Genomic DNA, 22,607 nt, shown 5'->3' on the forward strand with positions numbered 1-22,607 from the left:
AAAAAAAATAGTAAAGAATTGTTTAAACCAACTTTTCTGCATCTAAAGGGAAAATGTGGAGTTAACCTCCTAGGGAAGCTGATATTCATTTATTTTGTTTTATGATACTTGATCTGAGTAAAAAGATGCAATGGAAAGAAATTAAGATCTACAAATACCTAAAGCTGTAGGAGATATCTTTGAGAAATAGCTGTTGCTGGTTGCTGTTAAACAGAAGTCTTGATCCTATGGGATCAAGAGGAAGCATATGCTACAAATTTGATCAGAAATAATAACTAGGGAAGTTATGTGGATTTCTATTGATGTTTTTTTTTTTGATATAATAAAATGCTCTATGTTAAATATATAAATAAAAAATTTTATGTAAAAATAAATATAAATTTATTTTTTATATATATATAAAAAATTTCAAATAAACTAGGATGGGGGTAAAGATGCTTACTGCTCCCTTTAAGAAGATAGGTAACTGTTATGTTGGAGGGGGGAGTTTTAGTTTATCTTTTTTTTTATTTTTAATTCCTTACCCTCCCTTTTCCCCTTGGCATGGTTACAGAATCACTGAATGGTTTGGGTTGGAATGGACCTTTTAAGATCATCTAGTTCCAACCCTCTTGTTATAGGGAGGGACACCTCCATCTAGACCAGGTTGCTCACAACCCCATCCAGCTTGTCTTGGTTATTGTATTTAAGAATGAGTAGAAAGATTTCAAAATGTATTTCTTCCTGTGTTTCCCACCCCTTCCAAATCTGCAGCACTTCTAGTTCCCTGGGGAACCACATGTTGTAGTTGAAGGCTGCTGTCATATTGGTATGAGGACTAAGGATTTTCACATCCCTTGATACCAAAGCTTTGAGCTCTCTGCTCAGTGAACAAGATGGCACTAAGGATGTGTGCCCATTGTTCTGACTGTTACATCTGTCCTTGTTCTTTTCAGATACTTTGCAAGAGTGGGGAATTGATAATGTCTGCAGAACGTGGTGCTAACAAACGGCATCACAACCCAGTGGACAGTATATGCAGGAAGATCAAATCAATCCAAATGATGGATCAAGTCTCTAACCCTGCTTTGCAAATACCAAAATTTCAGTCTCACAACTTTGATAGTCCACAGTGCAATATCAAAAAAAATCTAGAAGAAATACTGAAGAAAAGAACTTTCAGAAGTCGTAATAGTACCAGTCCCCCCTTCTTCAGTCCCAGCAGTGACAGTGTTTTCTCTGCAGACTTCCAGTTGCTGTCACCTTGTTCCAGACGTATCTCGGACTGCAGCTCTGCAGATGCTACGTACTCTGTCTTAAAAAGGGAAGAGAGGACTAGCAACACATGGTTGCCAGTATGTGCCATGGACAACTGTTCTCCACCTTACTTCACATCCAGAGAGGAGAATGCCCAAAACCAGCGTGCTTTAGCAAGCATTGAATCTGAAGATGTGCACCGCAAACAGAAGTACATGACGTCCAGTCCACATTTACTGTTGTTTGCATCTGATAAAAAGTTGGAAAGTCCTGCGATCCAGCCTCCTGTGCCAAAGAGATTATCTCTGAGTGAAAGAGGTAAAAGTTCTGGAAACAAAAGCTTCTGAATATATAAACTTAATGCTTAAACAGATTAATTTCTTTACTTTTTAAATGGGTAACAATATGTCTTAGGATAAGTCTAACCTAGTAAGTTTGTTAAAAAGCTGAACGCAATCTCATTTTTTCTCCCTGAGAAATGTGAATCTCAATGTAAAACGTGAATAAAAAATACTACTTCAGACTTCTTGATTCCTTGTTGAGGAGAGGGGGCTTTAGCTATCTGTATAGTCCACCTTTAATATAAAAAGATCAAAGCATACGTATGGATTTTTTTTTTTAATTCTTATTATTGATGTTTTGGGCTTGTTGTCTCAACCTGACCGAGAGATGAGAAGATTGGAAGGGAAGAAATAGAGACTTGGCTTCATAACGTGTTCTATTTATGTAATATTTGCCTTAAGCAAAGGAAAAGCTAGAGTTCCCAAACGTGCATGTGTGGAAGTAGACATGTAGGTTGGTTCCCAAATTCAAATCCTCAGCTATCATCAGTTTTCCTGCTGTTATTTGTTGTTTGGTTTTTTTTTTTGTCACCTGAAAAAATGCTTGTTGTTCAAACTGTAGTATGCTGTGCAGGCTTATGCTATTGCAGAAACAATACTGCAGTTAGAAGGTATCATGCATGAAAATTACTATGAGCAAATAAAGATGGATAATGACAAACTTATTCTTCACAGGACAGAAGCAGTCACAGGGCTGCAAAACTGATGACATGTATGATGTGAGCTTGATCTGTGAAGAAGACTTACTGACCACCATATTCTATGCGTGTGACATTAAACATACAGGTTTGTCAGTGCTTTTTGTTGCTGTTTTTCAGCTTTCAGCCAATACATTTTTAAAACTAAGATCGTGTTACAGCTTGGGGCCTGGTAATCTGTGTTATGTTTAGAAAGAGTAGCTGCCTTAGTTAGGTGGCTGTGTATGTGGCATATCATATAATCGTGTCTTTTTTATACGGTACATCCCTTCCCTTCTCCCCTTATTTCTCCTCCACCCCAGGTAACTTGCTGTACAGTAGGCAGAGCAAGTAGAGGAGCAAGCATTTCTGCCAATCAGCCATATTGGAAATGACCCCTTATTTCTTACAGAGTGTTCCTCATTAGGAAAGAACTCTGGGAAGCTTCAGAGCAGGAGGTTATTCTTCCAAGTTCCATCTCAAACGTGACTAACATTGTTAGACAGAAGAGTCCAGCAGAGTAAGATGATGTCAGTCACATGTTTTGCTCAATTTGATGAGTGGCCTGAATGCAGTAACACAGCAAATAAGGCATGTTTGTTCTTCTCAAACTGAAGTCTGCAGAATTAGTAACTTAACTTTCATGCTTCTGCATTAGGGGAAGAAGGAAAGAAAAATAAACAGCAACAACAAACATTTCGTTTGAGCTGTAGTGACTGATTGCTTGTCTACAGCTCTAGAGGGTAATTTTGTGTTCACTAAGGCAGATCAGTAGGAGGCCCTCTTGCAGCTTTTTTTCATTAGCCTACTAGTCTTCACAGTCTGGTACATGGTCCAACATATCTATTTCAGGAAAAGTAGCAGTTTCCAACATAGTGGATTATTTGAGACACACAACAAGTCGAGGACTAGAAGACAGTGGTCTTGAAGAGCTGTGCAACATGCTCGACCCAGATCAGAAAGATGTCTCTGTGGACCTTGAAACGTATCATGCCATCATGAAAGAGTGGATTGAAGACTGTAAGAGGAAGTGGTAAGAGTTTCTTATTTTATCTCAAATTTTTTGTGAAAATGGGAGAGTAGAAAGTTTTCCTGTGGTTTGTACTTCCTGTACTTTGGAACATGTTCATGAGGTCCAGTCATGACCACGAGGTGGGGTGGTGTTTGGCTGAAAACTTTAAGTGTTACTATTTGGTAGGCAAGATCAACAAGCTCCTCTTTCATACTCTTGGATGTGACTCTTGATGCGCCTGTATTTCAGGGATGATAGTGCTACTGAAGAACCAACAGCAAGCATAGAAGACCTGGAGTTTAAAGTACATAAAAACACTTTTGAAGGTGCAAACCACTTTACTTTCTTGAATAGTATCAGAATACTGTGTTTTTATTCCATAACGAATGGAAAAATGAAATCTTTTTCAGTAAAAAAGACACCTCTTTGGATGAATGTTACGTCAGGAAGCTTGGAGGCATTTGGGGGTGATGTGTCCAAAGGAGACATGTAAGTCTGTTAAAGCAGTTCTTTTGCAGAACTTAGTACTCTTATCCTTGGATTACTTAAGAGAAATTCCTAGAACCACTGAAGCTGATGGTTTCGAAAACTATTTTGGTGGAAATCCTGATGCTCTTGATAGTGCCATATTCTTCCTCACAGCTTCTACTCAAAGTGAAAAACAGTAGTAACTTTCCCAACTGGTATCTTAGTCCTTTTGTGTCTGTCTGCCTTCTTAATTTCCTGTGATCAGAGTTTTTCTGAGAGGGAAAATCATGGGTTTTGTTTTTTCCATTTTAAATTTTCTCTTCCTCTTTCCTGAATTTATTTTTTTTTCCCCAAGTTCTTAGGTGCATGAAAATAGAAACTGTTATCTCCTGAAAAACCTGATAATTAGTTTTGCTTAGGTTATTTGTTGATTAATAATCATGTCTCAGATTTGGATTAAGTTGATCCAAAGAAGTACTTAATGCTGGAATTTTCAAAGATTGCTTTTTGCATTTTGTGTAGTCACGAATCTTCAGATCTACTTTCTGACACTTCTCTCATTTTTAGGACCTCAGAAAAGTGATCATTGTTCAAGTTTCAGTTGAAAGTGTAGTTGCAGGGTGGTTTTGGAGAAGTGAAAGGACTCAGAACTCAAGAAGTTAGAAGTATTAGCTAAAGCCTAAGAGTGGGTAAAAGTGAAGGCTGAAGGTGCTGTCCTGCAGGCATATGGATGTGACACTCACCTGGTGACGTACTTTCATTGTAGGGAGTTAAAAACACTTCTTAAAGACAAAATATTTGTCTAGTGCTAGTGTGTGTGGAGTTTTAGAACTTACCTAAACATGATTTGATACTTTAGATTTTGACTGCAAATGGCTGTTCACTGCAAGCATTGAAAGTCCTTTATGAGCCATCATCTTGCCCCTCTAATTGCTGCCACTCAGCTTCAGGACTTTAAAAAAAAAAAAAAAAGTCTTAAGTTAGTCACTTTCCTTGACTTTGTTGTTTTTTTTGTTTGTTTGTTTTTCCTCTGGTTTTGGTACTGAAACAGGGAGACGTCCGACTTGATAACCTGTGTCGCAGACCTGCAGTACAACAACCTGAAGCTTCAGGAAGAGAACAACAAGCTGAAGCTTACCCTGGAAGCTGTGGATGAGACCAACAACAAATTACTGGCAGATAATGAGAATTTATGCCAACAAATAAAAAGGTGGGAGACCCTGGCACCATCTGTTCTACTGTGTAATGTAATGTGGGTGGATCTATATTCTACCTAGTAGTCCAGCCTTGCTTTGTGCTTGCAGCCTCACTAGTGCTTCATGCCAGCAACTTTCTTGGCTTGATATTGCATTTGTGAGGCTTAATCCTCTTGCCTGATTGTTCTGCTCTGTACCTCCTGGTCTTTATTAAAACAGTTACTCGTTTTTTTTTTTTTTTTAGCCTGGTTCTTGCAGGCTGACTTGCAACTAGGCAAACTTTTAGAGTAAATATAAATAAACTTGAAGGGTAAATAAGACTTTCACCCGGTCACCTCAGTTTTTAATCTTACCAAGAGAAGAGTTATGCCCTGTAAAGTTTCCAGTTCTGTGCTCCGTTTTGAGGGGAACTATTCATTTTGCTTGCTGCCAAGCAGGGAGGAAATCACTGTGTAAGAGCTATTCTGCTAGTTCTGTGAGGAACTAAAGTATGTTGTCTCACTGGCAAGTATTGCTGCAGCCAGAGGAACCATCAATGCCATGAGTATAGGGCTACTTTTAGTGAGTTGATAATGTTCACCTTAGCCAATTAATTCAAATGTGATGTAGTTATGCCAACTGTCAAAACATTCCCAACATCTTCTGGGGATATTAAGGCGACAGGCCTGCAGCACTGCTGGTGTGGGATGTGTGCCCTCATGTCAGACTGTCTGCTTTGTGATGCTGCACAGCGCAGGGCTAGGCAGAAAAAGGGCTTTGCCACACTGACTAAATGTATATAGGCTAGGGTATCAGGCTGAGAAAATAACATGATACGAAGCTTATCCTTGAAAACTGAATTGAAATGGCTTTCTTATCTTCAATACTTCATTGTTAGCAGAGCAAAAAAAATTGAACAAGTTAATCTGGTATTTGACTACAGTAAACTAGATTGGTAGATGAATGCAAACAAAAGCATACTGTCTTTAGTGCTATGTCTGCTTGGGCTCTCTTCCCTTATTGCAAGTGTGGAAGAGATGTGATAAAGCAGATAATGAATCTGTGAGCCTTTACTTAACAAAGCAGAGCCGGTAACTTTTGTTAAGTATCTGTGCCAAAGAATAAGTCCCAAACAGCTTCTAAAAATACAATGTTCTTAGTATGTCAGCCCTATCTAATGACCACATGTAACTTGGATTTATTTCCCTCCAAATAGCATCCAGCATTCTGTGCTGAAAGCCAAATCACTGGAAGAAGAACTAGAAGAAGCAAAGAACAACCTGAACCTTTTGGAAGAGAAGGGGCAGAAGATACTTTGTCAGAATAAACAGCTGGTAGGTGCTCTTACTTCTCAGGTGATGTTGCACAATTTCTCATGCCATCTGTAACACTGACGTGACCATTCAGACCATAAAAACTCAGTAATATGGCTTTCCCTTTGTCAGTAGGTACTGAGGCATTTAAATATGTTCAAAATGTGGCTTCACAGTAAAACACTGTGAAGTTATTGTATGGAACTAACATAAACTGGGGTAAAGATTTAAAAGGGTCAGCCTACCATGGAAGTTGACATTGAGAGCTGTTGTTAATGATAACCACACTGCCATCATTAAGCTCCATCTAATTTAATGTTTGCAGTGTTCTGCCAGAAGTTTAGGTGTTGCACTTTTTTAAAGAACCATCAGGGTGAGAGGCTCTGTTCACATGCACACACAAAGGAGCTTTTTTTTTTTTTTCAAAGTCATCAGTTGGGCTCTTGGAATTATCAATTATGAGCTGGTACCAATAGCAAGGGCCCAATGGACATCTGTCTATTCTGACCTGACAGCCAGAAGCCAGACAGCATCTCTCATACAGCACAAGAAGCCCACATGAAGGCATTTGAATTGCACACTAGATGTCTGAGTGGCAAAGCCCATGTGATTGTAAGATATGTAAAGCATCAGAGATGTTGATGCTGCAGCAGCTTTAGCAGGTGTCACTAGATGCCAGAGCACAGTCTGGCTGAAGAACATATTTCTGTGTTGCTACCATGCACAATGTTCAGTGACTACTGTCTTGTTGCATGGGAGTAGCTATAAAATTCCACAGCTGTGTGCTGCTGTTGGGGCACAGTATTTAGATGGGCATTTACATGAAAGCAAAAAGAAGTCCATGCAGAGGAGCTATTCTGCTCCGCTGTGCATGCATTTCTTTTCTGTTTTCTGGTTTGGTTTATACAGTCTCCTCCTTGTGAGGAGGAGATAGAGTAGGAGAGAGAAATATGAGAAGTTCTGTAGTTCTGCTTACAAGACACTTAGTTATTGTCCCCTGAACTGTGGAGGCACTGAGTAGAACACTACTATTCTTCTTCCTTTGAAATGGAGGCAGTGATGGAGAAATATAATATGACACACAAGGTTTTCAGACTTGTCTGAACTCAAACATGAGCATAACTACCCTTGCTTTCTCTGACCTTGAATTCCTTCTTCCTATCATCTAGTGGTCTAAGTTTTATTCTGATTTGAACTGTTGGAGTCACTCTGAGTTCAGCTAGTATAGAAGCTGCATAAGTTTCAGCACTCCCTGTTCTTCTCTCTGAGACAAAGGAATGCAAAGAGCTTTGTGTGGGCCTTATGTGTTTGTGCTCCAATGCTTTTGCTTAGTTTGGCTTTGGATTTTGAACTTGATGTACTAAAAATGACTGTTCTGTTTCTTTTTGTTTGTTTTTTTTTCTATTAATCAGGAAAAAGAAAATCAATCTCTTCTCATCAAAATAGCTTCTCTTCAAGAAGAGGTAAAATAAATAATGACCTTGCAAGTACATGTTCTTGTCTAGCTAAAAGCTCATTACTAATTACTAAATTTTTGGTGAGGCTTTGAAGCCTGATATGCTAATTGGATTGTCAAGATATCTTATGTTTAACAAGAATGATTTGCTGTAGTACTCGTTATCTTGAAATTGTACTATGCTTCAGACTTTCCACTGGCTGGACAAGCAAGAGTATGAGGTGGGAAGCATGAGGGCATGGGATAAAAGCAGCTCTTGACTTTTTTTCAAATTCAGAGTTTTAGAAACAAACTTCAACTAAGCTTAGTTTGTACAGTTATGAATACACTAACTCGATATCAAAACAACCTCCAGTTAACACTTTTTGATTGATACTCACTTCTGTAACTCTCCTGTAAGATCCAAAGGAGGAGTTCTTTATGGAGCTGTAGTTCTAAGAAATATGATGGCTGGGAATTCCAGTCCCAGATCAGTCCTTGGCCAGTAGTGGATCCGCAGGAGGCTAATGGAGCTCTCTATAGGCTGTTTGTTTGTTGTTTTTTTGGTGCTTCTTTTCAGAGGGGAGTTTTTAATTCTTACTTTATAGAATATTTACTTAGATAAAGAACTCCTTGTCAGATGATAAAATTTTAATATTTGCTTACAGACTGTACTTGTATGGTATTTAAAGTGAGATTACAGAAACAGATCATAAAAAGTAATCTAAAAATATGGTTTTGGGAATCTATCATCATGCCAAAATATAGAATCATAGAATCACCAAGGTTGGAAAAGACCCACAGGATCACCCAGTCCAACCATCTGCTCGTTACCAATAGTTCCCACTAACTATATATATATATATATATATATATATATATAGTGTGTGTATGTGTATATACATACACGCATATTTAGCATACTATATACTAGTTATACTATATACTTATATACTATGTAGTAGTTGTTCACTGCATGCTTGCTATGTTGAGATTAGTCTTTCTCAAATACTAGTATGTCTCAACAGACATTGATTAACAGCATGTTTCTGTTCTTACACTCGTGGTGGGCCTGAAAAGCTTGCTGGTCTCTTCTGGCACTTCGTCTTTCACTTCAAATAGTGTTTTGGAGAAACTGGGAAATAGGAACTATTCCAGTAGGACAAGCTTAGCTCACGTAGATGAGAAATAGTCTGCTTTGAACTGAAGTGGAGATGCTGGTGTCATCAAGTTAATTTCACCCTTACAATTTGGCTTTCTGACTAAAACCTTGTCTACAGTGAATACTTGCCTTTAAAATAGAGGTTGTTACCCTAAAAACTTGCATTTTTTTGCCTTCAACTTCTAGGACTTGCTGAAGGAAAAAAAAAAAAAACAAACAGATAAGCGAAAAATGACAGTGCAATTCCTATTGTCCAACATGTTTGCAGCATCAGACTCTTATTTTGAAAGGTGTAGAAGCATGAGAGGAAGTAGGAGAATAAAGTTTGTATGTGCATAAATGCTGTTACTGCTTTAGAGTAGGCAGTATCTTGGGGGTGGAGGTGTTATTATTCCTAGTTTCTTCAAAGAGAAGCTGTCAATCTGTTCAGCTGTGCCTAAACATTCTCTATTTTGTTCAGAACGTTAGGAATAGCGTGGACACTGATGGACTTCAAAAGAAGATTTTGGATCTCTCCAAAAATGCAGCAGAACTTCAAGTAAGATTTCAGGAGACATGAGAAGTTAGACTATGGTTTACTCAGGTCTAGCTTTGTTCTCTGAGAAGTAGATAACCCTGAACCTGTGTGTATTAAAGAAATGCAGCATGATCCTAATTTGGCCAGTTAGACAGCTTTGACAATGGAAGCTGCTGTCTAGAGGCTAAAATCTGGGCAATATAGGCAAACCACATTTTTATTTTATCCCTCAAAGTTAAACTTTCAGAAAACCCTTTCTTCACTGTTTGAGGAGATGCATTAGGAAGTTGCACTCTGGCTAATGTTGCTGATACTGCTGGCCCAGACAGACAAGAAAAGAGTAGGGTTGACTGAGACCTTAGAACACTTTTAATTGGGTGCAAGATTTGAACTTTGAGATATAATCATGCTAGGTAAGAATAGAATTGTGTTATAGTTCACGCTGATGACTTTGTTCTCTGCACTCTTCAGGTGCAGGTACATATCTATGAGAGCACTGTGGTGAATAAAGAGGCAAGCTTAATCCAGGTTAGTTGCTTTTGTTTTATTGATGCCTTAAAAATACTGAGATGGGATGCTTTACAAAAAGGCAAGGCTGTGGTCTTTGCTGTAGTGCTTTGTTTTCTAGTGTTCTCACATGACAGAACCTGATCCTATAAATGTCTTCAAAGTAGGCGAGATCTGCTTTAGAACCTGATAGTGAGTCAGCATAACTAAAGGTTGCTGGAATTTGCTGTTCCTTATTAAAAATAAAAAAAAAGAATCTTTTAAAACAAACTTCAGGGGAAAAAAAAATGCAGAGACTTCTGAAGGCTACTTCTTTCACTAGACAGTAAAAGAATGTACCTGCAAATTATCTTTCTCCATCATCTAATTAGCTTTAAATGGCTTAATTTTGTGTCAAAATGGAAATAGTGATCCAGAACTCAGTGGAAAAAAAAAAAATCTGTCTTCTCCATATTCAGATCTATACACTTCAGGAAAGCCTAGTTAACTACTTTTGTGATGGGTTTTTGTACTTGCATTTTGTACTTAAATACAAAAACACAAGACCACATGCAGGTTTTGGCATAGTAAATTATGCAAAGTACTTTCCGGGCTAATGAAGTTTCCACTTAGCTGAAGATGTTCTAAATCAGCTGATGAAATACTTGATTATCAGTTCGCCACGATAAGAGTATGGTTTGAATTCAAATAGTGACAAGACAGAATCAAATTGTGATCCAGCTGGTAACTTTATAGCTGATAAGGTGTTCTTCTCACACTCACTTCTGCTCCCAGAAGCAGCTTAATAGCTTGTACTTTTCCCTATTTGAACAACTTTAAACTTTTGCGTTCTATGTATTCTTCTTTTCAATGTTTATTTAGTCTGTCGTCAAGAAGGGAATATTAAATGCTGAATACTAGAGTATGTGTTTCTGTAGGTCAGGGGTGATTGGTTTACATCAACTTGAGGAAATTGGTGTGGAAAATCTGAAATCAACAAATAGTTGGCTTTAGGATCAGTGGGACAAGGGTTTACCTCAAAGGTATTTTTATTAAAAAGCAAAACAACAACAACAAAAAAACCATAGCTCTGTGTCCAAAGAGAAATAGTTTCAGCTCACTGAAAACAAGTGAGAAGAGAAGGTAGAACTCATTAAAGGGGTGGGAGAACACAGCTCTTTACTTCAAGTTCCTGTTTTCTCCAGGAAAGTTTCAGTTGTCTGTACAGCACATAGTGCAACTGAAGCCCGGTGCATCATGCTACTTCTACCAAGTCAGTCTTGTTGTGAGAGTTGATATGTTCTCTGTCAGCCTTCCATTAGGCATTGTTTAATTTACAAAGCCCCATGCCTTTAATCATGAAAGCTATGGAAATTAAACAAGTAAATTTAAGGATGAGTTGGTTTAAAAAAAAAAAAAAAATTTGTGTTTTGCATGATATGGTCCAGATTTCTAACTAGAAGCAGAATGCTGATACAGCAACCAGGTAACTGATAAATTAAAACATAGCACCTGGAAAGCATTTTCCTATGCCCTTAATTCTAGGAGTTCTGAAAAAGATCTTCCAAGTGCTTCCTGTTGGCTAGTAGATGAGGCATTCTTCTGCAGCTTGCAGCTGTGGTGTAATGCTGAGTATGCTTTGTAACTAAAACAATACTACAAAATCAATAGTTACAACTACAGGTCAGTGTGCTAGTTATCAGGTTGTATGCGTTAAAGCTTTTCTCCACGTTCTTTGCAGAAGGAGCAGGACATCAAAGAACTGAAATTAACTATCGTGGAGTGTACCTCGATTATAGAGGTATGGAAATAAGCTTAGTTATTGTCTATATGGGGGGAAATGTGCATATCCTGTGCTGCCTCTGCATGCCAGACTAACTCTCTAACTAGGTCTGATAAATATGTTTTAGACTTTGCGGGCAGAAAAGAGTAAGCTGCTGGAGAACATGCGGCACATGCAGCAAGAGTTGATCTCGTGAGTATTGAGAGCAAGCCCCGGGAAAAATAGTTAATGAAAAAATCAGAAAGGATTGATTCTTATTTTTATTTTCTCCTTTTTCTTTTAGAAGTGGTTTGAGCTTCCCGTTGATGAGCAAAGTTAATGGCAGTATTTCTGAAGAGATGAATTCTCTGGACTGTGAACTGGAGCTTGCTCAGTCTTCTGAGGTGTGAATCAGATCCTATTGAATCTTATCCCAGTTGTCTTGCATCAGTAAATTAAAAACAAAGCTCATTCTCTGCAGATTTTTAGATAATCCCGGAGTTAGGATTCATTAGTCCTAGCACATAAGCATTAAATGTGAGGGTTAGAGTGTTGTTTTAAGCATGTCAGAGAAAGCCCACATAAAAGCAGAGCAAACATTTGCAGATGTGTATCTGAAAGAACTATGGTCACTTATTTAGCTGGCAGAAGAAGAGAGTGACAGGAGATGAGTCATCAAACATTTAACAGGCTAATGAAGAAAGTAAATACTGCCTACACTGGACACAAACAATGTCTTTGCATTGCGGGAGGACAGATGTTTCTTGAAACTTAGCGTAGAGAAAAAGACTGAGCACCAAAGTAAACAGCTGAGAAGGTTGTAGTCTTCATTTAATTTATTCTTTAAAAACTGACGAGCATCTATTTGCAGGTAGCATTCCTTTGCCTCTCAATGGGAACGATGTTCCTTGCATCTGGAAGTCCTCCCCAGCTGTCTGAAGTCTTTTGATAGTAACTCAGAAGAGAGTGTGAGAGGGATTCTTCTGATGAGCCAGGCACAAGCTGATGAATCTTAGTGGTGCAGTTGTGCCTATTGGGTTGGAGATGTAGTGTTGCTTGTGTCCTCTGCAGTTAATTTCTGTGAACAGCACTTTGGTCATGCACACTGGAAGTTCAATCTCTGATTCTCGTAGCTTTTCAGTACTCTGGTGGAGAACTGCTGCACCAGCAGTCTACTTTATGTTGTGGTTTTGGTTTCAGCTATTCTGTGCCCACTTCCCTAAAAGCATTCCATGGAGTCCTGTCCTTCCTTGCAATGTTATTTTCTCTTCAGATGCAAGTTATTCAGCAGAGCTGATAACAAATGTCTTATTGCAGTGATTTTTATTTTTTTAATTATTTCCCTGTAAGTCTTCGCTATAACTTTGCTACTTGATTTTGTTTGCTGCATTTTCCAAGAAGTAGGTAGCATTTGAGGGAGAAGATCCTGTGAAGGACTGAAAATGCAGGTCCAGGAGTAAGAGGTATATTTGGCTGGACACCTCTGATTCAAAAGTAATGTGCTGTTACCTATTGCAACTCTGCACAGCTGCAGAAGTTGTTGTGTTTACCTCTCAAATACTGAATGAGATACAACTCCACCTAATGACCTGTAAAGGAAGTAGGAGTTCTTGCTTTTACTTCACTTGGTAAAACCTACTCTGAATAAGGGGAAAACAAGTATTGACTTCTTGCCTGCTTCTGACTTAACTTATATTGGATCATTCAGGAGCTTGGCTTGCTTGCTTTTTTTCTTTTACTAAATCTCCAGGACATAATGTGTTTGAAAAGCTTTTGCAGGCTTCAAGTTTCAGTAGCTCTGACCTTCTGGTAAATACAATGCTAGGATACTTCAGAGAAATCTAAATGTCACTGATGCTGGTCTGTAATAAGGATGTCAAAATAAGCTAGCTGGCTTTTCTGTGTCTTCAAAGATTACCAAGACTGAATGGATGTCCCTGGATGAAACACTGGACCGTGAAGTACTGTTCTTACTTCAGGGACCTGAATATGCAGGAGAAAAGTTTAAGGCTGTCATGCAAAACCTGGTCAGTGATCTAGCTTATATGAGTAAGGCTGTGGTCTGTTGTCAGTCTTTTAATTACAACCCTTTCAAACATTATTAATCAGCTCATATTCACTCTTTTTACAAAAAGTAAATGCAACTTATTTGGATGTAGAGTTGGGGCACTTCTAACAATATTATTTGGCATCTACTATTCTACTGCTTATTAATTGAGTGATTATGAGTAGCACTAGACTAGAATTTTGGATTATTTTTTTAATCTTTATTTTCAGCAAGAAGAAGCTTCTGCAGCAGAGGAGCTTATCAAGACTTCTTTAGAACGGGTAGAAGATCCTGATGTGAACGTGCAGCAGGCCTGGGAGCGAAAACTTATGGTAAGTAACATTTCTCTAATACTATTTTCTGTCAGACTTGCCTGAAGTTTTCTGTATGGTCCCAGTATATCATACTGTTGCATCCTATATGTGTTATTAGAGGTCATGGCAGTCCATTTATGGGTCAGATATGGCTGTATAGGGAAAAGTATGTTTTTTGTTCTGACTCTTAGTGAGTGGTGGGAGGACAGAGAAGAAATAGCTTTTTACTCAACTGCTGGGCTTTTCCTGACTTGTCTTGTATGACACATATCTTTGATGCTTGAAGGAAAGGGTAGATGAAGCAAGTAGGTTTGAAGTCAGATGACAACACAGTAGTATGAGCTATGAAGCTTTTCTGTCCATTGTTTGAAACTTGTATGTTTTTAAAACACCAGTTTTCTCTTTTCACTCTATTTGACTACAAGGCAGATGGTTCCTCCACCAGGAAGAGGAGGAAGGCAGGCTTTTCAACCAGATTCTCTTTTAAAAAGCAAAATGTTCAGCTATTACTGGATGTGCATCAGAAAAGGTTTCTACAGAAATATAAAACTTAATCATAAAATCATAGAATCATGGAATAGTTTGGGTTGGAAGGAACCTTAAAGCACAATCAGTTCCTGCCATGGACAGGGCTGCCACCCATTGGCTCAGGTTGCCCAGGATCCCAACCAGCCTGGCCTTGAATGTCTCCAGGGATGGGGCATAATGTATACTTACTACTACTCTCATTTTCTCTTAAGACTTGAGGGTATAGAATCAAAGTAACTGTGGCAAGAACAACTTCTCCCTTTGTTAGCAACTGTCTGCAGGTACTACTCAACCCTCTTGCTCTTGTTCTCTCCCTGACTTCTTTCTCCCCCAGTTTTCCACATAACAGCAGTTTCTTGATGGCCACCTTACTGGATGTAAGTTTTTTTTCCTCTAATCTGTTAAGAACTTTGTTACACACTAATCCATTGTACTGCATATTAATGCTATATATAATCTTTTTATTTCTTAAGTAGATGCAAAACCTACTTGGGTAATAACAGGTGACACCACAAAACATACTGCTTTAAGCTGTTAGTTTTTAAGCAGAAAGATACTCCTTTTTCTTTCCTCTAGTGTTGCAAAATATTATAGCTGCCCCTCTCCATCCTGTCCTGGGCAGGAGGAAACAACTATTAGAGTCACCTAGTCTTCCTGCACTTCTTCAGGTTTTTGGTCTCGAAAAACTTCCTCCTTCAGTATTTCTCAGCTGAAAGATGCATGTTGATTTACCTTTCATGACATGGTTGTATTCCCATTAAACATGTAAAGCTGAGAACTTTGTTTTGAGTATTGACCTATTCTGGCTCACAGAGTTTTATACAATTAGGAACTAGAGTAGCAGAGGTTCAGGAAATAGCAGGATGCTTTAAAAATAGGTCTCCCATCCTCAAGGTTCTGGAAACATGAAATGATTTCATGTCGAGCATATTGTCTTCACTTAGAATGCAGTGGATGTGTGGGAAATATGGTACAGGGAGCTGAACAATAGAAGATGCAAGAAAAAAAAAGTACTCTTTTCAGTCTTACAGGAAGTTTTTGTAGAAAAAACGGTGAGATCTTTGGAAACTGGGACCACCCACTGTCACTTTAAGCTTAAACACTTTTTTTACCCCTTATCTTCTGTAAAATACATTATGTACGTGCTTTGCTGGAACGTTTTAAATTGTTATAGACAAGTAAATTTCAAATATGTGTGTATATGTGTATTTATGTGTATATTATCATATATACATGATGACAGTAAAAACATTTTTTGCCTCTTTCCTGCTGGAAGATGGGACATGTGTACAGCATAACATCTTGATGTAGGTCTCTGCCACTTATGTCAAGCTATGGTATTTCTAACAGCACGTGCTGCCTGCTTTGGCTGAGGAACTTATCTTCAGGATGTGGGCATTTGCTCATGGCCATGTCCCGTGTCACTCCATTAAACCTATCTAATGAAAATGCTCAGGCTTTTTTAGTTCTGTAGTGTAGTCCGTTATGCGCTGTTTTTCTTTTGTTTGAAGCTTGTGAACATTGTTAAACTCTAATGTGGCCCACATCTGTGGGATGAGTGTTTTTTTCCCTTTGAACCAATGTAACCAAATATGGCTTCCATGTTAAGCATTCTTTAAAGTCAGAGGCCTCCATTTTTGCAGTAATAGATGAACAATGTCGGAGGAAAAGGACTGAGTTCTTTCTCAGTACTTTTATCCTGCATCATGTAATTCAGGGTTCTAGTTTACTCTGTGTCTCTGCTCCTAAACACGTGGCAACTCAATCTCAAAATTCCACAGGTTCTCAAGCAGGAGTTAGGAGAGAAAACACACCTTTGGATCCAAAAACTCAATCTCTTGGAAAAACACAAAGAATCTCTAGATAAGGATTTTATTCGAATGGCAAGCAACCTGAGGCGAACCAAAACAGAGCAACTTCACCTAAGGAAAGAGCTCTCTGCCAGGTATCCCTTAAAAATAGATGTATTTCATTTGTTTTAAGTGATTAAAGTTTACTGAATTCTGAAGGCATTTTTATTTTCCCCATGGATTTTTGGAGAATGGATCAGTTTTAGTGTTTTTAGTTTAGTGGGAGTTCAGGTTTGTGTATGAACTAACTTATGATCTTGAATTCTTATTTTAAAATATGAGGGAAGACCATAAGCTGAGCAGTTAGAAGGGGATAAGTGGAGGAGAGCACTGCCTACCTAGCAGGTGCAACCATTAAATGAACTGCTGATCACACGTGAAGCAAGACCTGTGAAATACGTATCTCTGGTTGTTACTGCTTTTGGTATAACTGAAGCTGTACACCTGAGAAAACAAGACAGTGAGGTACCTCACTAAATATGAAAATATAGCTTTAAATCTGAGGTTTTTTAGCCTGTAGTTCCTGCTGGGAGACTTAATACAACAAATATGGCAGCAAGAGACAGCAAACCTGAAACCTTTCTTCCCTCTCACCTCCTCTCAGACACTTAGGAAATCAGCTAGCCAAGTTGGGATTTTTTTTTTCTAATTTTCTTTCCAGAAAAATTGATCTGAGTTCTTTGTCCTAAACTTATTTATAGTGTCAGTCTTCCACCATCCTATGCTAAACTATAGATTTTTACATGCTTGCCATTCCCTAGGTTCAGGATGTGAGCAGCATACTAGCAGGGCTTTGCATCCTTGTGAGCTGATGCAGAGCAGTCATACTGCTCTCTCACTTCACTCAGATGCACCTCACATTGTTAATGTTAGACCTCCCACCTGCTCTTCCTTTACTCAAGAAGGAGCTGGCAAAAATACCAATTTCTTAAAAATACTGCTTCTATAGAGCTGCCTCTCTGCATAACCGTTCTTTGTAGTGGCTGCTACAAGAAAAAGAAATAATTGTATAAATGAGACAAAAAATAAGTGAGTAAAGTGTTTGTGCAGAGTATAAGAGGCTTTTTGAAAGTGGTCAACCTTAGCACCTGTTTTGTGATATGGCACCTGCTCACTGTCAAGTGAAATACCTCAACCAGAGGAAGCTGTTACCTGCAGGTACAGCTCCAAGGTGTTTTTGCTAGAATGACTGACTCAGTATTGATTATTTTATGAACTTAGACCAAGCTTTCACAATTTGATCAAATAAGATTTTTAATTTTGAGATGTCTCTGAATAGTTTACAAGCTTTCACTATGACACCCAGTTGGCAGAGGCTGGCACAGCCCTTTTACTGCTTAGTTAAAAACCAGGGAAAAATCTTAATTCTCTTCCTACTTCCAGAGTTACTATAGGGAGGGGAAAAAAAAAAACTGTCTGCCTACTAGGTTAAATTGTTCTTCCTAAGCAGAAAGCCTCTGTTGCTCAGTCCTGGAGATGTAATGGCTGAATATGGTTCTTAATGCATGTCTCAACAACTAGCATGTGTCATCTCCCAGGCATGCCTGCTCTAAAATGTCAGTAACGGATTGTGGTTTGTGCTCTCGCACCCTGCAGGCAACGTGAGATAGAAGCTGTCAAACAGTTGCAAGAAGAAGCTGCTGGCCGGGCAGAAGCTCTTGGTTTAGAGCTGCAAAAAGCTATGAAGCAGTTTGAGGATGTCAGCAAACAGGTAAGGGACAGACTAGTTTCCTCTTTGCCAAAAAGATGCAGGCAGATGCAAAACGCTGCATACAGTGCATTGCTGCTCTTGGGAAAGGAAGTCCTGTGTTCAGAATGGAGTGCCTTATTGCGAAAGTGGAACCAGCAAAGGAAGTAAAATGTGAGGGGGTGGTGACAACAGTTTGCTGATGAAAGAGGCAGCATTGCATATTTGTGGTGGCTTTAAAAAAAAAAAAGCCAAAAATAGCTTCCATACACAGTCCACCCCAACTGTAAAAATGCAGAAGTTCAGAGGGAGCTTTATCACTTCCTGAGAGAAAACAGATGCAGTTCGGTTTCATCTACATGAACTGTAGAAGCTCCTTGTATTAAGCAGGCTGTTTTTCTTATTTTCCCTTTCTTTTTTTTTCTTAAATATTGTTTTGTGCTTAGAGAGAGGACCAAGCTGAAGCCTTTCACTCTGCCTGTGAGGAAGCCACATCCCTGAAATGCAAGTTAAAGGAAGCCATTTCTGAGCAGCAAAAGCTCAAGGATGTGAATGCAGCTCTAACAAGCACTTGCCAGTTGCTTCAGGAAAAGATGGAAGAGCAGAAAAGTGAGTAACTACTGGTAATGTGACAGCATTCACCTTTCTGTGGGCAAATACTTTATGGATAAGTTGTGACAAAAGGAAATAATACTGACCTGCAGGTCACTTGTGGTAAAATGCTCTGTGGAAGAGCGTTGGGTGGGATTCCCATGAGTGGTGGCTGGGCTAGACTGGAGCTGTGGACTGCTAACACTACTTATGAGGAAGGTTTAGTAATTCCATGGGAGCCTCACCTTTACTGAAGGTGCTGTTCACACACCTGCATAGCCCTAACAGTCTCTCTGTCTTAAGCTTCCTGTGCCAAAGAGACTTGGGTCTTATGCTCTGTGTTCTGCTTGATGTTTAGATTTGCTTTGTGTACACAAGTAACAGCGTGGTATCTTTGTTAGAAAGCAATCATGTCACTTCATTGTACATGTGCAACTTCTGCTATGGAGCCATGAAAATTTATTTCTACATCTTGCTTGCTTATGTCCCCTCTTTACAAAGTTGGTTGAATAAGTTGTTGGTTTAATTCCAGTCTACATGGCTTTTCCTGTCCAAATACACAAGTGGCTTTTGCTGCCAGGTAAAGCTAATTTAAGCCCACTAAATATCTGGCCTCAGGCATGCATTTCAAAGTGCAGTGTACAGTGTGATTTGTGTTAGGCAATAAGCTCATGGCACATGAGTGTGAAATTGCAGTTTTTCTTGTAGAAAAATTACACTGTGCTCTATGCCTTAGCCCTAAGGTACAGCTCTTACACCCTCTCAGCTGTGCATGCTGACTTATGGACAATGCCAAAACATCACTCACATGTGCATGCTTTCATGATTGCTGCTTTCTTCAAGCTGTACAGTGTTTTGTAATCAAAGGGTGTAACAGTGGAAATAGAACTGAAAGATGGCACTAAATAGATGAAGTGTTTCTGCAAGTCAAGCTAGCATGAATCAAGAGTGAGAACTCCAGATACTATAAAGGAGGCTGATGCACTGATCTAAAATAAATAAAGAAACGACCTGAAGTTTCCTGCCTTGAAAATGGCCAAGACTTAGGCTATAAATGACTCCAGGTAGTTTGTAGAGGTCTTTCTAAAGATGAATAGAAATAAATTGGTAGCTTTGTAGGAAAGTTGGAATTTGTTATAAAGAACAGGACAAACAGGGTTGGGGTCAGGACAAGGGCAGTGCTTTATATTGGCTCCTGCAAAAAGCATGGTGGGCTGGTGCCCCTTCTGACAAAAGGCCTGGATTGCTTGTTTGTTTTTTCTCCCCGTCTCTCACTCCATTTCCCCACTTCCTCATCTTGCATGATGAGATAACAGATCAGAAACCTGATAGATGAGGAAGCTTGCTACTAAACCCATGTCAGCCTGGCACAATTCCTCTTGTGTTTCAAATGAGGAATGATGACTTGAAGCTAACTGCTAAAGCCATCATTCAGTGAAAAAGCTGAATGACCTGCCTTCAGGTTTTTACTCAGGCACTGAGATGGCACTTATAAAATTTTTCTTCCTTCTCCTTACTTGCACAGTATTAGATTTAGTTTTTATATCCCAAGATATGTATATCTTTATATCCCAAGATATATATCTATCTTGTATCAAAGTAAAAAACCACCAGGGGCAGGCCCCAGCGTAACCAAACTTGAACAAAGAATGTTTCTAAGTATGAAGTGAAGCCTATCCCTGGAAGTGTTCAAAACTGGTTTGGATAGGGCTGTGGGCAACCTTATCTCATGGCTGGCAACCCAGCCAATGGTGGGAGTGGAAAGCTCTATGGGCTTTAAGGCCGCTTCCAACCTAAGCCATTCTGTGGTTCTGTGTGAACTCTTTGTACAAAGCCTTCTCTTCCAAAAGTCTGTAATAATCATTCATTTCTGTAGGGAACTGTAACACTGACAGTGTGGGGAAGAATCCCCCCTTCAAAGAAGAACAAAGGAGACATAATCACAAGTTAAAAGGTTCCCAATTCTGTCTGCCTGATGGAACTTTCAAAACAAAGTATGCTTTTAAAACTATTTCCTGTGAAAACTATTGTAAGTATGACAACACCAAAGCAAAACGTTATAAGTTTGTGACAGGCAGCGTTGAGTTTACAGGCACTTTAATACTGGACTGCTCCTTATCAAATTGTAAGGAGCACTCTAAAACTGACAAATGTCTCTTCATAGCCACTGTTATTGCGCTGAGAGGGGAGCTGTTTAAAGAGCGACTCTGTGAAAGGATATATCAGGTATGAAGCTTGTCTGGTTGGGGAAGAAAAGGTAGGCTTGCACAAGAGGTGCTTTGGTGAAAGGGCATCTATAGCTGAGCTATGCTACCAAATCACTTGCGGTTCCATTATTTTTTTGGCTGTGGAGTCCAGGTGAGATTTATTTGCCGAGCTGCATGACATTCTTCTCTCCCAGTAAAGATGGACTAGAACTCACTGGTGTGCTGTTGGTCTCAATGTAAACAGTTCTACATGATGGTATTGAATGTAGATTCAGGGAGCTTTTCCTGATGCATGATGTGATTTATTATTTTTTTTCTCCAACTGTCCCCTTCCCCAGTCAGCCCCTTCTTCTGCAGAGAGTCTCCTTACAAAACGCTTCCAGTATAAAGGGATTAGGATAGAAGATAAAAAATGATTTTTTTACCTCGTGCTCTTCTGTGAAGATGCATTGGAAATTATATAACTCTAGAATAATTTGCTTTGAATAAAAATACTTTCTTCATCTCTAGGAGGAGGTGGAGGGGGAGACGTAGTGGGAAGACTTTCCCAACTGGCTCTAGTAAAAAACGTTATAGCTTAGGGTCTGAGCAGTCTGAATTTAACAGAGAATAGGAAGGTATTTATAAAGACAAACATAAGATCCTAAAATGTATCTTAGACTGTAACGGGAGCATCAGAGGAGCAGAATCAAAACTGTGCACCAGCTGCATGTGAAATAAAACTTTTGTGTGTAGAAGTCTGCAGAATTAAAGACTGAAGACAGCAAGGGGAAACAATTGTGTGTTTTTTCCTAATAGTTGAAAATAATTAAATTAGATAAAACTCTTTTTTTTTTTTTTTTCCTGCTGTTTCTCCACTACAACAGCTCTGTGTTGATGAAGAATCTATCCACAGTCTGCTGCCTACATCAGTGGAACCAGCGAAAGGGAAGGTAAGTGGTTCTGACCATTGCCAAGGCTGCTAAAACATGATGCTTGTTTTAGTAGTATTTTCCTTCATTACTTAGGGGAAAAAGTCTCTCCTCATGAGAAACTCTGCCAAGTCAATTAAGTTACTTGATTATGTTTTATATACATATTTGTTTGTATATTTATGTACATGTGCACACATACAAAACTAGATTAAAATATGTTTCACAGTTTACTATTGCTTCTGAACAGTGTTGTGACAAAGTATAGGCACTAGGTAAGGTGCCTTTTGAGAAGGATCAGAGGCTGAAGATGGAGCTGCATTTCTCAATTTGTCTTCTATTATTAATTATTTTATACAACGTTTGATAAAATGCAGCTGTGTTAATATTTCAGAAGTTTCTTTCAGCCATCTGGAGATAATCCCTCTTCAGCACTATATGGCAAATAAATGGTGTATGTTTGTAAGGTATGTGGGCAGTGCCTTCTCTCCATGCAACAGGACTTAAGCTGGAGCTGTCCAGCTACCCCTGCTGAAGGAAACTCGTTCTGCTTACTAGGTGCCAGGCACTGGGCAAGTGCTCCCTGTCTTGGTCTGCCTCGTTGGTCTGACTCTGGCTTTACTGGAAGCAGAGAAGGGGAAAAAATGGGGTGGCTTTGGTTCAGTTTCTTTCCTCTCCTGTCCTTTGCACCCTGTATTTATACCTTCATCCTTTTTTTTTTTTTTTTTTTGTTATCTACTCCCAAACGTAGCTGAAACCAATATTACCTGTTACAATTGTGAAGTTGGAACTTGAATTATTCTACCTCTTTTATAAGTTCTGCCCATCAAGGATCTAAGTTTTTCTAGAAAAAGCGTGGGCGTAAGCGTTATAACTTAGTATTATATA

The 22,607-nt window shown here is 39.0% G+C and overlaps 1 protein-coding gene across 1 annotated transcript in view; it reads left to right on the forward strand.

Moving 5' to 3' along the window:
• Positions 1-941: 941 nt before the first annotated feature.
• IRAG2 (inositol 1,4,5-triphosphate receptor associated 2) overlaps positions 942-22,607 on the forward strand; it is a 38,958-nt gene continuing 17,292 nt past the window's right edge. The window contains exons 1-20 of the mRNA XM_031555277.2: positions 942-1,554; positions 2,253-2,363; positions 3,107-3,287; positions 3,516-3,592; positions 3,677-3,755; positions 4,786-4,944; positions 6,126-6,243; positions 7,635-7,685; positions 9,280-9,357; positions 9,808-9,864; positions 11,564-11,623; positions 11,733-11,797; positions 11,889-11,988; positions 13,498-13,611; positions 13,862-13,963; positions 16,255-16,418; positions 17,920-18,034; positions 18,457-18,619; positions 20,766-20,827; positions 21,675-21,740. Coding sequence (XP_031411137.2) covers positions 963-1,554; positions 2,253-2,363; positions 3,107-3,287; positions 3,516-3,592; positions 3,677-3,755; positions 4,786-4,944; positions 6,126-6,243; positions 7,635-7,685; positions 9,280-9,357; positions 9,808-9,864; positions 11,564-11,623; positions 11,733-11,797; positions 11,889-11,988; positions 13,498-13,611; positions 13,862-13,963; positions 16,255-16,418; positions 17,920-18,034; positions 18,457-18,619; positions 20,766-20,827; positions 21,675-21,740 — 2,514 coding nt within the window. The 5' untranslated portion in view covers positions 942-962. The remainder of the gene's footprint in view (positions 1,555-2,252; positions 2,364-3,106; positions 3,288-3,515; positions 3,593-3,676; positions 3,756-4,785; positions 4,945-6,125; positions 6,244-7,634; positions 7,686-9,279; positions 9,358-9,807; positions 9,865-11,563; positions 11,624-11,732; positions 11,798-11,888; positions 11,989-13,497; positions 13,612-13,861; positions 13,964-16,254; positions 16,419-17,919; positions 18,035-18,456; positions 18,620-20,765; positions 20,828-21,674; positions 21,741-22,607) is intronic.

Source organism: Meleagris gallopavo, chromosome 1, assembly GCF_905368555.1.
Source record: "Meleagris gallopavo chromosome 1, MGAL_WU_HG_1.1, whole genome shotgun sequence".
NCBI lineage: Eukaryota > Metazoa > Chordata > Aves > Galliformes > Phasianidae > Meleagris > Meleagris gallopavo.